Genomic DNA, 16,743 nt, shown 5'->3' with positions numbered 1-16,743 from the left:
ATGAGATAGCTTTGTATTTGACCAGTCATGAGACCTCTTTCCAGGAGAAGGTCGTTCCCCAAAAATAGCTTGCCATGGAGATACTGAAAGCAGATGTTTCAGAATAGAGCTTGATATTCTCCTTTATTTGTTCACTCACAGTCTAGACCATCCTGGCAAAAAAGCATGTTCGTGGACTGCTGGATCATTTTAAGCACGGTGGCGCAATGGAAACACACTTCTGTCTTGTGCTTCCAGTGATGACGCCTGGGTCAAGCAATGAAGGCTACATCAAGCAGCTGATGGGCGGGCTAGTATCAAACAGGCCCTCTTTACTCTTGATTCCCCCCATATATTGTGGCGTTGTTTGCTGCAGTAGATCCGCACAGGCATAAAAGTTGGTGGTCTACAAACTTGGTGCTGATGCACAACCTGCAGATTTATATGTTTTTAATTGCTGGTGCTGTGCACAGCAAAACCACTTCACAGCCTTCTGAGTTCAGTCCTTGTGTGGTACATCAAAATATTTGGTGGCTTCATAGTGGCCTGGGGGCAGCTGAATGATACTTCTCCACAGCCTTGGTTAAGGAGGGAAGTATGATATGCCCGTTGTCATATTGGTTCCAAACTGGTGTAGAAACTCATATCAACCTAACTGCATGGAATCAACAATGTGAGCAATGGCCAGCAACACCACATGACTTGTGTGCAGCTATGGTCTTGCCTTCATTCACAGTGGAATTAACGAGCAATGATGCCAGCCTTTTTAGCAGGGCCAATATTTTTACATATAACCCAATGATATTAACTATGCTTTGGCATGTAAAACCTGATATAAATTTAGCGGGATCATTCCAGGAACAGTTCCGTACGGATTGAAAGAGCTGCCCATACATTGGGAGGTAGTACTTGGTCTCCCAGTTTCAGGTTCCCTTTCAAGCATTCGGTCCAGGGCAACTCGTAGGGTTGCTGCAAAATCAGATTCTATGCTTCTGGCGACAGTTATGGTCCCCTACTCCTCTAATCTCTGATACACATTTTCGAGCACCCCTTTGTTCATGGCTTCTTCGGACAACAGGCCGCCCCGGTCGTAAAGCTTTTCTTGCTACCGCCTGATTTCAAGAAGCTGACATGGGAGGTTCTTCAGGTCTGGAGAGCGGCTGTGACGTGCTGGGTCGTATTTCTGTTGGATACTTAGCCTAGCCCTCACATGATTGCCAATGATGAGCTGGCAACACTGGACAAACAGTTTGCTTCCCAGGTAGTGATTGATCAAATTTCATTGCAACGAAGCCTTCACAAGAAAGCAGATTCTAGAGGGAAGACTCCATGCATAACTACATCACATCCCAACAGAAAGGTAGCTGGTAATGATGACAGAACAAAGAGACAAATGTGTTGACTGTTGTCTGGATTATCCTGGGTCCTTCTATCCGGAGGATGAGCAATATCCAAAATACTGATAGCCAATATTGCTAACACGCATGGGATTTTATTGGTGTTGATATCATAATATCATGATTATTTAGCCATGCAAAACGGAAAAGACTTTTGGAAAGCTCAACGAAATTCGTAAATCTCCATCCCATCTTCGGAAGTTCGGGACTATATCGGAGCAAACCTGGTGAAAGGTCCTCCACAAACTCTAGGACTCCATAGCAAAAGAATATAAAACTACGAGAGCGGAACCAGATTTCACGACCGGGCAATTTCCAGATCCTGTTGGCTAATTTAAACAGTTTTTTGACCAAATCACACACATAGAAAAACGGACTGGCTCAGCACACATGTCTGTTTCCTGCTCAGTCCAGGCAGAGCAGACCCGTATGTTTCCTGAAGGGGACACTATCACTTAATATTGCACAAAATCCCACAGATCCCTTCCATCCAGCTTGATACCCCCAGTTGTTTCCACTAATGCACCCAATATGAGAAATATCCGTACAACAAAAAGACAATAAAGGTATTGAATTTCAGAGAGACCTTGCTCACGGGCGGGTCAATAGCGTCGAAATAGGGTCGAAAAATAGACAAACGAAGTCAAAAGTTTGCCGATCTAGCGACTTTGAGTATCTGAGCCCGCGGATCATGGAAAGTAATATGAGTAAAACATTCCGTTGCTTCTGATACAAGCCACATTCCGCTCAGGCCTTGGTTCGGCTCCGGGTTCTGCTTCCAATGCCATCGGTGCTTCGTGGTGTCGGAGTCTTCTGTTGTTTCTTCGCTTCGCCCTTCTTAGGACGGCCAGGTCCCCTCTTCTTCATGCCGTTTGCAGCATCGACGTTCTCTCTGTTTGGAGATGCCGGTTTTGCCTCTCCATCAGGTTGCTTCTCCGTTTCAACCTTCTGTTTCTTTTCAGGAGGCCCTTCAGACGTCGCTTTGCCTTCTTTGGCGGTTCCAGATTCATCATGTTCGCGCTTTTCGCCGATTGCCTTTTCTCCTTCAGTTGCCTTCTCTTTCTCCTCAGGCTGCGCCGCGTCACCGTTCACTTCGATGGGCTTTTCGGGCTGCGGGGTTGCCTCCTTGTTTTCTTGGGCATCCCTGTCGGGGACTGCGAAATGAGACGATTAGCCGGTATAACATGAACTAATTACGTTCTATACAGACGCGGTGCTTTCTGGAGAGGTCTCGTGCTCCGGGTCCCGCGTGGTTTATATATAGAATAAGCTCGAAATTGAAAAGGATAAACAGTCATCGATGGAAGTTGAGTGATAATATGTAATGACAAACTGCCACAAAAAACTTACCGGGCTGGGCCACCGGGCCTCCGTTGACAGCTTCGGCTGACATGTTTGTATGTAGCTTTCTTGGTAAGCTAGTGGAGCGCGTTGTGGAGAGTAAATAGACAAATCGGGGCGAAAGAATAGGCCAATTGAGATAGCACTTTAGATTCAATGTGTGCGCAACGATGGAACAATCAATGCGAAAGGGATGAAAGAGGACAGGAAGGATAAAACAGGAGATGGGTTGTGAAGAGACTGGGTGCGAGGTCTGGGGGAGCTGATGTCGCTTACTGATGCGAATGCCGGAAAGGCAAGCTTAATCCCGACACTAATGATTATTAAACCCGGTACAACCTGCCGACGAAGAGCTTGGCGCTGGGCCTTACCCCAACAACACGCTGATCCATACGGAGAGGTCGCCCGCAGAGTTGGAGGTGGAAAGTTAATGTTGGCTAGGTGTATCCAGATATTTTCATAGATGATCCAATTCGTGCTTCATGGCCCGAGTGCTCATTGAATAAAAACAGTTCTTCCGGTCTGCTTGCACGGGGAGAAATATATACACCGGAGAGGCTGGAAGAGGTATACATGTATGTACCTAATGTACACGAGACTTGGTCTGCTTATTAAATACAGCGAGGCCAATAGAGCGAGATAAACACCATAGCACCGGGCGGGGGGTGGGTGGTTAGTTATGTCCTCAAGCAGATGTCGCCGAAAGTTTCCTAGGGTCTTCCTCTCCCGCAACAGCCTAGAAATGGGCGATGTCCTTATGTGCCCTTAGGTGTGAAGGTGGAAGTGAGACTTCCCGGGGTATTATTCATAAATCGACTGAGATTCCGTCTCTTGAACATCTTATCAGGTAGGGAGCAAGCTGCCGTGTATATCGTTGACCGTTGGAGGGACATCTTGATTGCCCTTTTCAGATGGAATATCCTTGGAGTTGGAAGGTCTCCGATCTGGCAAAATGTCCTTTGCAATTAACATAAGTCTTGATGCTTGGGTGTATTTTTCCTGCTGAATACAAAGCTGAGCGGCGTCAAGATACAGCCGCAAGAGTCCCGAAGAAAAGCGTTTCGTGTGCGGTTGGATACGAGAAAAAGACTCTGCATGTTTTAATGCAAAATCGGGATTTGGATTGGTAGGATGATAAAGGCCTAGAAGCGCTTTCCAAAAATATGTCCTGATCCTGGCGGACGGCGCCCCTGCATCTTCAAATATCTGGCTGAAATCATCGAACAGCTGGACAGGGATGTTTTTGGCCTTTGCCCCGGAATCCGAACATATCCAAGAGACAAGGCGAGAAGCAATGAGTAACATGTAAGGCGGGAGGCCATTGGCGTTCTCGTGAGTTGTGGTACGGCAGGCTTCCAAGAAAAATTGCAAAGCGGGGACAATGCCATCACCATAGTTGTATTCAGCCCAGACGTATGCTTCGAGGATAATAAACTGGGGTGAGTTTGTGAACTCTTCCTTTAATTGAGAGATGCATGGTGTTTGACGGCGAATTTCTTCTAACCACCTCACCAACGTGTTCCGATGGGATCCATTGACTAAATAGGGCATTGCGGATCGGAGAGCAAGCTGATCCCGAAAAAATTTGGCCTTCAGCTGGTCATCGGCAGATAAAAACCATGAAATAATTCTATGACCAATTTTTGAATTCTTCATTCTAGCGCGCATTTCCGCTCGTGGGAGACCGTTAATTTGGAGACGATGCCGACGGAGGCAGTCATGGATGGTATTAATATTGGCAACTCCAGAGGCTATGGCACGATCCAATGCCACGATAGGGTCTTCTGTTGATGACCCCGACTGAACATTTTGCGTCTGCCTTAATGCCGGTCGGTGCGGAACGGTACTGAACAACGGGTGGTCAAGGATGGATCTCAAATGCTGATCTGCGTTGATAGTGCGGTTGGGTTTGCTGGAATTCGCGGCATGAGCCTGTGGTTCTGCTGACTGCACGGGGGGATGCTCGCGGTCGAGTTGGCGACGGAATGACGATGTAAGGACGGCGAGGAGCTGTTGAGATTCTCGTTGGGTTCGAGGGAGGGGAGGGTGTATTTTAGAGGAGAAGAGCTTGAATGACTGGGGGGCGGTGATCTTCATGGTATGGTTGTCGGAGAACAATAAAAGGTGCTGGTAGAAGCGCTCTGGTCACACCCATCTAAAGAGTCGACAACCCGTTTCCAGATTCACGGTCAACGTGCACATGATGTGATGCCATGGATAGCCATCAAAGTTCGGAGGCGGGCGAGCCAAGACGTTCCTGAGTCAGCTTCAACCCTGCCAACCACCCCAGAGCTTCCGTTCCTCTGGGGCCAAATGCTCTGGGCCTCAAAACGCCCACAAATCGCAATCCGTCGGTCACCGCAAGCAAGGATGGGCTACAAAGGTGCGTAATGAGTAAAACCGATATCAGCTCGCCGTAACACCGATTCACTAATGCTCCCGTCGATCTCGTCTCGTCTCGCCAGGCGAAAAGTCAAAAGCAGCCTCTCGTAAGGTTCACTGCAGCCGCTTCCAGATGTGGCTTGTGAAAAGACACTTGTAACGCAAATTACGACAATACGGGGCGGCAAATCCGTAGACTTGTTGCACATATTGCCTGTAATTCCGCCCGCTAGCCCCCATTCTCGTCGCCTTTCGAGCCTCCCGTACCAAAAACGAAACGCGCGAAACCTCGCCTTCCAAGTTGCCTTTCAAACTTCTTCCTCCTCTTCTTCCAAACGTCCTCTCCTTCGCCTTGTTCTCCCAATCTGCCTTTTCCTTTTTTTTACTTTTTTATTCTTTTGACATCTGACTACCTGGTCTAAGCTATTTCGCTTGACCTCCGTATAGGGAGCCTTGTTTGCTTCCTTATTTTTGCGAGCTGTTTTGTGCTTGAAAATCTCTCCCTCCTCCAACCACCTATCTCGAGCTCATCTACCCGCTCACACGACCCCCTCCAATTTACCACATTCTCGATACGCAAACTCATATTTTCCTCCTTTCCTTTAAGTCATCTCTTTTTTTGTTACATTGCTCCAGAATGTCGGAATCCCACGCTCCTCGTGGCAGAGGTTCAGCTCGTGGTGGTAGGGGCGGTCACAACTTCAGAGGCGGTCGGGGTGGTGCCAGAGTAGCAAAAGCAGCTAACCAGGACAACGTTGTATCATCATCATTTGAAGATGAAGGAGAAATCGGTCAGCTGAAGAAAAAATACTCGAGCAGTTTGCCTATGATCAAGGAACTGTTTCCCGACTGGACAGATGAAGATTTGGTATTCGCCTTAGAGGATGCAGATGGAGATCTCGAAACAGCAATTGAGCGCATTTCTGAAGGTTTGACTCCCCACTCCTTGGCGTCGACAAAAGAGATTCATCGCTAAAATGGTGCTTTTTGAATAGGTAATGTCTCCCAGTGGGGTGAGGTAAAGAAAAAACACGCCGATCGGCCCCGAACCAAGCCAAAAGAAGCGCAGCCTCTCGCAACCGAAGCAGCTGCACCCTCATCCCGCGGTGGCCGTGCTCGTGGAGGATTCGATGGTCGTGGGCGTGCCCGTGGCGACCGTGGACGTGGAGGCCGTGGCGGCAGGGCTGCAGCCCACGTCAATGGAGCAAGGCCCGACAAACCTGCAACTCAGGCTCCTGAACTCCCCGTAACTGCACCAGTTCCACCAGACTCTTGGACCGTCGATGGAACTGCAAAGGAAGCTGCTGACAAGGCTACCCAAGATGCTACCAAATCCACAACGGAGCAACCACAAAAGCCCAGCTTGATCCCTGAAGGAACGAAAAAAGGATGGGCTAGCTTGTTTGCAAAACCCACCCCGCCTCCTCAGAAGAACCCACCACCACCAGCTCCCACTGCTCCAATTTCAGAGAACGTTCCCGAACCTGTTCCACAGGAACAGCCAAGTGTGCAGCAGCCTCCCCAGCCTGATGGAACTCAATTAGAAGAGCCCGCCCGGATCACCGAGCCAGCTGCGCCCGAGACCCAGATACCTAAAACCACGGCAATTGAGCCAAGCGAAGAAGCAGCTAAGCCTCCGCAAGACCAAGTTCAGGTTGAACCACAACCAACAACAACTGTTGATGCGGGTGTGAGCACCATTGATGACCAGCAACCCCAGCAGCAGCCCCCCTTACAGGAACATCCACTGCGCCCTGCCGTTCCATATACTCCTACAGCTCCTTACAAAACTACTCCTGGCCGCTCTCACTTCCAGCGTCGTATTTTGGATCAACAGGAGGCAGTCGTCATGCCTGGCAATCATGCTGTCGATCGTGCTGCTGTCCAGTTTGGCAGCATGGGATTAAATGGATCAGCTGAAGATGCTGACGTCGATGAACAAAGAGAAGAACCTGAAACACGCCCGCAACCTCCCCAGCATTCCCCCATCGCTCCTCGTGCCTCTCTTCCCCCCTCAACCCGGGCTCCAATTCCGGGTGAAACTGCTGCCCCTGCTCCTCGAGCTGCGCCCGGTCTTCCTCCAGTCCCTCCCACTACTGCCGCGGATACTTCTTTCAATGACTTCAACCGATACGGAGAGGCCCAAAAGCCATACGACCCGTTCGGCCAACAAGTCGAACAGCCCCATCCTCAAAGCCAGGAACCCTTTTCCAATCAAGCCACGTTGCCATCCCAACCTACAGTTACTACCGGTGCCGACTATTCTGCGTTTTACGGTGCTGATCAAACTCGTAACCCTTACTACTATGGTGGTTACGGCCAACCGCAGGAAGTTGGTACCCAACGAACTGCCAGCGGTTTCGGCGCTACCGGAACTGAAGCCCAGTCTCAACCTCCATCTACCCAAGCTCCCGGCCGTTATGGTCACGTTGAGGCAACAAATAGTGGACAAAACACTCCAAACCCAACATTACCCAGTCAGGCCCAACCAACCCAGCCCACGCATATGCCTCAGGCCCAAGGCCACGGTGCTTTTAACTATGGCTATCCCTATTATTCCAATCCTCACTATCCAAACACATATATTGGTCAGATGGGCCAACAGCATCAATACGGAAGAAACCGCCCAATGTATGATGATGTCCGCCGGTATGAAGAGCACTACCTGCCTCACAGCAACCAGTTTGGTTACGGCAGCCAGTATGCTCCTTACGGCAAAGGTGGAATGTATGGTCAGCCCCAACATACATTTTCATACGAGCATTCCTCGTCTCCTGCCAATGCCGGTGCTTTTGCCCAGGGTGTGCCTGCTCGTGACTCTGGTTATGGTCGGACGGGCTCTGCTCAACCCGCAGAAGGCCAGCAATCGACTGGCAGCAATGCTTTCGGCGGCATTCCCGACGTATTCGGACGCACACAATTTGGTCAGAACCAGCCAGTGGCCTCTCAACAGCCAGTGAGCAGCGAGGAGCCTTCAAAGGGTTTCGAATCGTCCAAGACTGGTGGGCCAAGCCCGTCAGTCTCTCATGCCAATAGACCGGGCTCAGCGGCAAACAACGTACCAAACCAGCCCGCTGCAAGCCAGACCGGGCTCCCACCCGTTCCAGCACAACAAGGCAGTCAGCAGGCGTTCGGAGGCTACCCCCATCTGAACCCTCAGTACGGAGGACTTGGTGGCCTAGGAACGCACCATCAGACCGGAGCCTCTCAGACACATCACCAAGGCGGTGGATATGGAAACTACGGCGCAGGTTTTGGCACCAACTACTACGGCAACACAGGTCGGGGCGGTGGATGGGGTGGTAATTATGGTCATTAAGGGATCAACTAGGGGACCTCTGTGATTCTATCCCTTTAGTTTCAGGAGATCATTTCCCCGGCGGATTCTCTCTAACCCTATGACCTACAAGCCTTTTATTCTTACACGAAGTGCTGGTCTTTTTCTCATGCTTTGTTTATGCTTGACTGTTTCCATTATAATATCTTCTGTTCTCTCTCCTCATTGTTGGTCAAGGTCGGACGGGACTTTTTTCTTTTCTTTTCGTTTTCTTAATAGCCCACAACAAAAAACATGATGTGACTCTGATCTGCATGCTCTGTTTTGCATGAATTTATGTGTTTCTTTCCTCTTCTATTTGCTTTGCTTGATCCTTTTTCCCAATATTTTTGGCCTGATGTTATGTTCTGGGGACATGTACCAACTATTAGTTACTCAGTGATTTGTATTCTGGAGAACTGGCTGGCTTCATGGACGTCTGGTTTCGATGGAATGGAATGACCGCGAGGAAAAGAACAAATTTCGAACCTTTTTTTTTAAAGCTAGTTAGTGGACGGGAAGACCAAAAAGAAGTCTTTTCATCTTTTTGCTGCGTACTCCGTAATGGAACATCATATAATTCGCAAGTGCCTGTCTGCTGCGTCACCTTTGCGATCTCTGCGTCCGGTGCATCATCAGCTTCAACAGACAGGGGCGGGAAGAGTAGTTGATTGGTGTGTCTGGCTGGGCCAAGCTCCGGCTGATGACGAAGCTTGTCTCAACCAAAGGCTGCGCGCGCCCGTCGCTAACTTGCTGACGTTTTGCGGACGATATTCGGCTCGTCTTGCAGGTCTACGTGTACCTGAAAGCTCAGATCCGGGCAGGATTTGACCATGTTTGCTGCTATTCCTGTGTTTCTTCTGTGAATAGGTCGTTACAGAGGACAAGATAGTGGACACGGACTTGAAGTAACAACAGGGAGCGAGTTGGATTCGTTATAACTCCCCATCATGGTCCCGTACAACATACGTACGCTCCGGGTAGGCCAGAAGGGCAACAACAGGCCTCCCTCCCCCTTGTCATCGCGATAGCCGCTTGCAGCAGAAGGCCATGGTGCATTCTATTATGCCGCTTCGATTCCTACACCTCGTACTCTGTAGGGACTTGTTTTACGTTTCTCGTGTCTTCCTCCCTAGGGTTGCTAGGAAATATTGTTGCCTGGTAAAGCATCAGCCCACAAACCTTGGCCCCCTACAGCCACATATCCTGTATATTCACAATGGAAGAGCGTTTGTCGTCCGGCGATGATGGGTGGTGGTGGTGGCGAGAAGTATAAAGTGATATGCTTCTCCGATCCCACCTGTTCTCGTCGTGCTTTTTCCTCCAGGTCATTTTCTCTTAAGGAATGATATCCCCCTGCGCTGAGCAGCGTCCTACTCTGGTTCCCTCGCTTTGAAAGGAGCAGATACAGGGTTCGCGGATCCGAACTATGACCAACAGGTGCGATGCTGTTGACTTTAACGATGACAACGTGCCTTGGGCGTACTGCCCGTCGTTTCCAGCGGCGATCCTCTTCGCGGCAGTTTTCTGTCTCCTGACCATTGCTCATACCGCTCAATTATTCCTTTCGCGAAAGGTGTGATATGGACCTTGCATCCAGCTAGTTATGGTCTCTTCCTCTTGAAATTGACTCCTCAATCGCAGAAGTTTTGCTGGGTTATTGTCATGGCGGCTATATGGGAGACCATTGGCTTTTCGCTGCGAGCATATTCAACCCAGAACCTACGGTCCATTGGGCCCGTTGTTCCGTCTCAGCTCTTGATTATCCTGTCGCCCTTATGGCTCAATGCCTTCGTTTACATGGTCCTCGGCCGCATGATATATTTTTTCCTGCCGGAGAAAAGGTGCTTTGGTATCTCGGCGAAGAAACTTACCATGCTATTTGTTATTCTGGATATCACCGCATTTTTAGTCCAGGGTACAGGCGGCAGTATGCTGTCGGGAGATGATCCAAAGACTGTAAATCTTGGGAAGTATATATGTAAGGCCAAATCCAACCTACTAGGCTATCTATCTGCGCTCTCTTCCAGGCATCTCTTCCACCTTTTTACAGTTCTAATGCGCACTAGATATGGGAGGTATCGGTTTCCAGGAATTCTTCATCCTGATTTTCTTTGCTCTTGCGGTTCGCTTTCACTATAAGATGAATTACGTTGAAACCATTCACCCGCCAGCCTACCGATGGCGCCCGCTTCTCTATACCGTGTACGCCGGTCTCGTCTTAATCACCATCCGCGTCATTTACCGACTCTGTGAATACTCTCAGGGAGTTGACACTCCGCTCTCCAAAAGTGAAACAGCGTTCTACGTCCTCGACGCAGCAACCATGGCCGTCGCCATATTCCTCTTCAGCATCTTTCATCCAGGGCGATTCCTCGTCGGCCCGGAAAGTGAGTTTCCGAAAAAGCAGAAAAAATCGAAAGCAAACAGAAACAGGGACGATACGAAGTCGGAAAGCAGGAGGAGTAAGAGGTGGGCTCGACGGAGAACAGAAAAAAATGATGTGGAGTTGAGTACAGACGCTGAGCAGTTCGCGGCGCAGGAGCTCGGGCAGCATGAGTTGTTAGAGAGACCGTCGCCTGGGTCAGCACCGGGGCAAAACTGGGGCTACAGGTAACTGCTGCTTGGTATCATACTAAGATAGGCGATTATCTTTTATCAAGAGCTGTTCTAATTTGTAAAGCGTAGTGAAAAATGAATGATGCATGTGAGGTATCTTCGATGCTATGTAACCGTACATACATATCAGGCCACTCACTGCCTTCAATACTTAAAAAGAATACCAGCTATGTTTAGAGAAATCAAAATTACCTGAGCATCAGCCTCAATACATTGTAGAATGTGATCTGTGAACCGCTCAAATTCGTGTCAACTGGGCAATACATAGCCACAGTGTTACTCGGATGTGGTCTGAATATTTAATAATGTACTCGACAATTTCTCTATTTCTAATAGTGAAGCCCATGCTTACTATCTATTAGGTCCGAGGCGCTCTAGAGCTCCCCATCCCACAAAGACAAACAACCCTCATCTAGGGATAGAGTAGGAAGCTATTATTTGTATGTGTGTATGAGGTTAAAAATTCTTGAGGGAATCATGTAATGGAATGCCACAGTCACCCATAACCATGAATCTGTGAAAGAAAAGGATGTAGAGAAAGAAAGTGAATAATACGAGGTATACAGCTTTACCTTTTAGGCCGTACTCTCAGTCTCTGTAGAAACCGGTTCGACAATGGGTTCAAGTCCAAGGCCTAGGCCTGCATCCTTATAGTACGGCGTAACTGCATCCTTCGCTAAGGCGGGGTCGAACCTCCACACCCCGTTCGTCTTATCGCTTTCGATGGCCGCAGGGGTAGGATCGCTCACGCCCAACCTGCGGAGCAGCGTCTTGAACACGTCATCATCACCGATATCCACCTTTCTGAAAAATCTACGCTCCCATTCCCGCCCTTCTTCTCTTTCTATCTTGCGTAGCTCTCTCTGGGCATTTTCGATCTTGGTCTTAGCCACGGAGGTAGCGTCCATGTCCCCACGTTCAATGGCCTCGGCGACGTCCCTCCATGCGCGACGGGATTCATATATATCCTGATCTTCTAGCTTCGCAAGTGTGAGGGGGGTGGTCTTCGTGGTTTTGGCGTTGTATTTTTCAATTTCTCGCTTTTTGCCTCTTGCTTCCCTGATCACAAACTCTTTCGACCATTGGCCGTCAGCGGTGTAGATTGGGCTCTTCTCTCCTTCGCTCTCGTGGTATAAGACTGCGCTGAATGTGTTCTTTTTGCCGCTTAGCCAACCTTTACCGGAGTAGTCGATTTTCGCGATGTAGCCTGTAGAACTGATGATATGACTTGAGCGGTCCAACTCGACGAAAGGCGTGCCGTATATTAGGGACTCAATATGCAGGGAAGGTAGAGTGATGAGGTAGGTTTCACGCTCAGCTGCGGAGGCACCGGGTGTGGGGAATGAATATAATGCGTGGCCGATCTGCTTTATGTTGATCGTGCTCGAGAAAGAGGCCTTTTGGGCGTTGTAACCTTGTAACTACCGCGTTATTAGTACCGGTTCACTAACGTAACATGTCGAATACATACCTCAACGCCATGCTTTGCATTCTCGATCGAATACGCCGTCACAGGTGGATGATGGCTATATCGCAGTATCCTCGGATTAGCCACCAGAGCCAAAGTAGCCATCCAGTCAACGAAGATAAGAAGTGAACATACCTAACTTGTTCACTGAATAGCTTCGTCTCTCCGATATCCCCATCATCCTCCCATTTCCCCAAGAACAATTCTCCCAAGAACGGATTCAATGGCTTCTTCTCACTCCCCAGTTTCTCGCTTCTTGTTGCATATTGCTGGTGCAGGGTACTCAAGAACCACTTCAGCACCAGTAAAGCCCTCTTCGCAGGATCTGGCTCTTTTGCGGGGGCAACAAATAGTGCTGGGTGTTCGGCCCAGTAGGCGGAGTATTCAACGAGGGAGGTACCGGAGAGGATGAAAGGAGGAGCCGTCAGGGAGGACAGGTCACCGTTGAAGGACGCAATGGACTGATTGTTTAATATTAGCTCCAAGAGCTCGGGAGACAACAACGCAGGAATAGAATCAAGGTTCACTTACCTTAAGGAATGAAGACCATGATCCCCGGCTTGCGGCGGGGACTGCAGACCCCTCTCCGGTGGAGTTGGACATGTTCGATGCAGTGCAAAGATGGTTGGAAAATTCAAAATAACACCAGTATTAAGGATTAATAATGGATAGCAGAGTATGAAATTTAAAATGTTATTCTAAGAATAAGTCTGTCCAAAATTCTTGTGAGCTTGTAGGATTGTATAGGGAGGTGAGGGAGCTGTGAAGGAGTTGCGATTAAACTAGTGGGGGATTTCATCACCCGGTGAGATGTCACCAGCCCCTTTGCTGCAACATGAGGGAGCTGTTGATGTGATCACTCTGCCCGAAGTCAAATCATGAACAATCTAGCTAAATAGTATGTTCATGCAGTGCGGGAATAATTTCTTGATATATTTACATTTCCCTTGTTGCAGCATTCCCGAGCTTCAATCCATGGCCGCACAAAACTCCTCAACTAGTAAACTACATAGTTGACAAGAGTAGCTGTACCCCTCCAAGATGACATCAGGCCTACAGGGAAAAAAAAAAAAAAAAAAAGGAAAAAAGAAAAGGGCAATTCTCTGTCCGTAGTATGGAATACAGAGGAGAAAGTTATCGAATTCAACAATTATAGTCTCAACAACTGCTCTGCTTGTGTTAAGTTGACTTCTGATGCTGATTGCCCTGGAAGTTGTTGTCAACAGAGACACTTGTCTTAAACACTGGAAACTATGAGCTGCAGCGAAATCGCTTTTGTGAGACATGTGAGTGCCCTGAGCATTCAGTTGGTTCGGAAGTACGGAGTAGTCAGACCTATTAACCCGAAACTTAAGTTGCTGCTTGTTTGATGGTACTCTTCTGAGGCTGGGTTGCGCAACCCAGTGAATAGTTAACTACTGCATCAGAGCAAATTACTATATGCTTGCTATGTTTTGAGATCTAACCTCCTTGCCAGAGAAAACTATTCAGAATGAACCATGAGACAACCGCAGAGGCAAGCAAGATGAATTTTCGTTCAGTGCAGATAGCAGAAATGATAGTCCTCGGAAATAATTTCGTTGATGATGACAGGACTGGGTATTATCCAACATGAAACCAGCAGGGCTCATGATAAGTTATGTCCAAGACTCACAGTTCTGTGACAGATTTCCAGGCTCAACCACTCGAACTTGACTTGGAAGGAAAAGATGTCACAATACCCTTTCCAAAATCATCCTCGCGTGGTGTACATCGAACTTCTCCAAGTGGCTTGCGAAGCCAAGAGTATATGGTTGTTTTGAAAACACCTTCTACCTATCGGGGATACCTAATAGCACAACAAATCGCATGAGGCAGCAGGATATTAAACTAAAATCCCAGCATGGAGGCTGCAGCGCTCACCTATCATGTACGTGGGTAACGTGTTGCATCACATTTTGGCCGTTGTCGATGCAATATATTCTCCGTCTCCTCAAACATATTTCTTTCTTTTCTTTTTTTTGCCCTACCTATTTTTACTGATATATGCAGGCCAAGGCAGTGAAGGCTTTCCTCCTCCCTTCAACCTGGAGGAGGCTTTCCATGCTTTCAAGTTTCGCCTTTAGCTTACTTGACCTCCCCTGGATATCTCTAGGGAGTATCATTTCCACAGCTTAGGCACTTTCCCACGTCCTTGGATGTACGGATGGTCTCATTTTGTGGACGCAGGCTCATTTGGGCATGTCATACTGGCTATGTTATTCTTTTCACATCAAATGCAGCCCCAAAACAGCTTGCGAGCGAGATACCCAGGATTAGATTGATCTCCAACGTTTCGTTGACTCGGAATTTTGCTTTAGCGATTCTCAGACCCTATAAGGTATATCAAAGTTCGGCTGGCGTCCCAAATCATAATGGAGTCTGTGCAATCAGCACGTTCGTCTATTCTCTCCATTCCTGTCGATTTTGATGTCGTCGCCATAGAAAAGTGCGCGTCTTCGGTACGACCGCTGAGAGCTAGAAGTCCTTCACCTTCAAAGAGGAGGAACAAGCTATTTATATAACCGGGGTTAAGTTTCATAAAACTTGGACTTGAAGCTTTCAATGGTTCGGCTGTCACCATTGCACGAATAGGTGCGGCCATTCAGCCCTATTAGAAGAAAACTGCTTCCAGGACCCATAACAGGTGACACATGTACCCACCAGTATTCGGCAACAAACATACAAAGAACCACTACTATGGGCACTGTTACACAGACGGTCAGAATGGTCGCAATATATTGTATTGCGGGCGTTGCTCATTCAATGGGGGAATCGATTCAACGCGCAGTTCCACAAGACATTAGTCAGCTAAGTTGCTCACGAACTCTACTCAACGGATGTAACCAAGTATTCTCCGGCAATTCATATATCTGTTTCGCAATCTGTGACGCCTGGTTTAGATTTTCTCTGAAATATCAAGCACGACTTCGAGAGCCTTTTTGCGCGGCAGCCTTTAGCTCTTTGGCGAATTAGGATAGCCAGATGGAGAGGTAATCTTCCGCGCGTGCAGATGTACATGGCTATTTTTGGAATACGCGATTGCACTGGTACGACCAACATATGCAGGACCACTTGGCAGATTCGAAATTCGGCGAGCTCAGAGGCGCCATTTGCGTGTCTATCTCTTACCCGCTGGATATCGAAACTCCAAATGCCTTCAGCTTGATTCGCTCATGCTCGTGATCATCTAATATGGATATTCTATGGCTAGTGGGCCGCCATAGCTTGACCTACATCAAGGCTGAAATGTTATGATGGTTTTTGTTCCTGCCCCGTTTGGCCGCCGGGCTTGCTGTAGTCAGGGAGACAGATATCCCAACGGCCAGCATCCGTTTGTATATCCAAGCATCTTAAGCTCGCAATCAAAACTCTGAACAAGAATGTCTCCGCTCTTGGCATGGTAATTGCTCCCCACAACTCCTTACGGGAGAAGTCCGCATATGCACAGCCATTGCCAACCATGCGATCATGTTTCTGCTCCTTGGTCGCTCTATACGGAGTCGACAGGATGCCTAACAAGACCAGTAGCGAGAATAAACCCCTATTAAAACATTCAGAAGGCGGGTGGAGTTCAGTCAACTTCTATTTTCGTCCTGATTACGGCGGTGGACGTTCATGTATTGCGCCTGGTGCTGTTGCATGTTGAATGACGAGGCGTGAAACACAGAGTTGGCAGCCGAAGATGGATGAAAAAGCGGGAGAACCAAGAAAAAAAGAGTTAACAAGAGTTGCCATCGAGTCAACTCTTGTTTCGGCCTCGTGAAGTCGAGTTGGCGTCGCCTTGGGGGGTGGGTGTGTGTGTGTGAGAGGTTGGCCACTCATGTCGAAAAAGGTGATCCATTCTGTATCTGCTGTCCGTTGTTCCCGGCATGATAAGAGCTACTATGCCATTTCTCAATAACCAGCTGATCATCTGACAGATGCTGTGATCCATGGAGCGCGAGAAATCGCCCCTTTCGTTACTGAAATTCACCCGTTATGCAGCCGAGTGGAAAATTCTGAATCCACCCGGTGGAGAGCTGTGGACCAGCCAAGAGCGGCCCATTGAACCACACTCTTCCGCCGATAAACGGCGAGCGACGGATGCATGTTTTCACAAAGGACAAACATCGGGAGTACAATACACTAACTACCTAATACTCCGTAGAGTTACTCCGTACACTTTGCTGCTTGAAGCATCTGCTTTGTGTAGTGTTTCAAACATACCCATTGTTCTCGAA

At 48.5% G+C, this 16,743-nt stretch overlaps 7 protein-coding genes across 7 annotated transcripts; 3 read left to right on the top strand and 4 right to left on the bottom strand.

Annotated features, from left to right (window-relative positions):
- Positions 1-1,528: 1,528 nt before the first annotated feature.
- On the bottom strand, positions 1,529-2,967 carry CIMG_03651 (uncharacterized protein). Its single transcript, XM_001244209.2, has 2 exons — positions 2,727-2,967; positions 1,529-2,530 (listed from the first exon to the last, which is right to left on the bottom strand). Exons 1-2 carry the CDS (start codon positions 2,767-2,769, stop codon positions 2,124-2,126), a joined length of 450 nt encoding a protein of 149 aa, XP_001244210.1. The 5' UTR covers positions 2,770-2,967; the 3' UTR covers positions 1,529-2,123.
- Positions 2,968-3,273: 306 nt separating this feature from the next.
- Positions 3,274-4,900, bottom strand: CIMG_03650 (uncharacterized protein). Its single transcript, XM_001244208.2, has one exon. The coding sequence runs from the start codon at positions 4,812-4,814 to the stop codon at positions 3,561-3,563; it is 1,254 nt and encodes a 417-aa protein (XP_001244209.1). The 5' UTR covers positions 4,815-4,900; the 3' UTR covers positions 3,274-3,560.
- Positions 4,901-5,491: 591 nt separating this feature from the next.
- CIMG_03649 (rnapii degradation factor def1) lies at positions 5,492-9,005 on the top strand. Its single transcript, XM_001244207.2, has 2 exons — positions 5,492-6,028; positions 6,095-9,005. Exons 1-2 carry the CDS (start codon positions 5,737-5,739, stop codon positions 8,416-8,418), a joined length of 2,616 nt encoding a protein of 871 aa, XP_001244208.1. The 5' UTR covers positions 5,492-5,736; the 3' UTR covers positions 8,419-9,005.
- CIMG_11164 (uncharacterized protein) lies at positions 8,550-9,493 on the bottom strand. The gene is made up of 3 exons (XM_012358260.1): positions 9,319-9,493; positions 8,905-9,264; positions 8,550-8,783 (listed from the first exon to the last, which is right to left on the bottom strand). The coding sequence occupies exons 1-2, from the start codon at positions 9,380-9,382 to the stop codon at positions 9,161-9,163; spliced, it is 168 nt and encodes a 55-aa protein (XP_012213683.1). The 5' UTR covers positions 9,383-9,493; the 3' UTR covers positions 8,550-8,783; positions 8,905-9,160.
- A 252-nt stretch (positions 9,494-9,745) lies between these two features.
- Positions 9,746-11,164, top strand: CIMG_03648 (RTA1 domain-containing protein). The gene is made up of 3 exons (XM_001244206.2): positions 9,746-9,991; positions 10,060-10,396; positions 10,485-11,164. Exons 1-3 carry the CDS (start codon positions 9,845-9,847, stop codon positions 11,030-11,032), a joined length of 1,032 nt encoding a protein of 343 aa, XP_001244207.2. The 5' UTR covers positions 9,746-9,844; the 3' UTR covers positions 11,033-11,164.
- A 160-nt stretch (positions 11,165-11,324) lies between these two features.
- CIMG_03647 (oxysterol-binding protein) lies at positions 11,325-13,331 on the bottom strand. Its single transcript, XM_001244205.2, has 4 exons — positions 13,034-13,331; positions 12,638-12,963; positions 12,506-12,560; positions 11,325-12,455 (listed from the first exon to the last, which is right to left on the bottom strand). The coding sequence occupies exons 1-4, from the start codon at positions 13,103-13,105 to the stop codon at positions 11,610-11,612; spliced, it is 1,299 nt and encodes a 432-aa protein (XP_001244206.1). The 5' UTR covers positions 13,106-13,331; the 3' UTR covers positions 11,325-11,609.
- A 424-nt stretch (positions 13,332-13,755) lies between these two features.
- Positions 13,756-15,232, top strand: CIMG_03646 (uncharacterized protein; the record flags this gene model as incomplete). Its single annotated transcript, XM_001244204.2, has 5 exons — positions 13,756-13,788; positions 13,980-14,101; positions 14,159-14,287; positions 14,338-14,411; positions 14,534-15,232. 5 exons carry the CDS (start codon positions 13,756-13,758, stop codon positions 14,605-14,607), a joined length of 432 nt encoding a protein of 143 aa, XP_001244205.2. The 3' UTR covers positions 14,608-15,232.
- Between the last annotated feature and the right edge of the window lie 1,511 nt (positions 15,233-16,743).

This window comes from Coccidioides immitis, assembly GCF_000149335.2.
Source record: "Coccidioides immitis RS genomic scaffold supercont3.6, whole genome shotgun sequence".
NCBI lineage: Eukaryota > Fungi > Ascomycota > Eurotiomycetes > Onygenales > Onygenaceae > Coccidioides > Coccidioides immitis.
The sequence above is the reverse complement of the archived record's forward strand: the minus strand, read 5'-3'. Positions and strand labels throughout refer to the sequence as shown.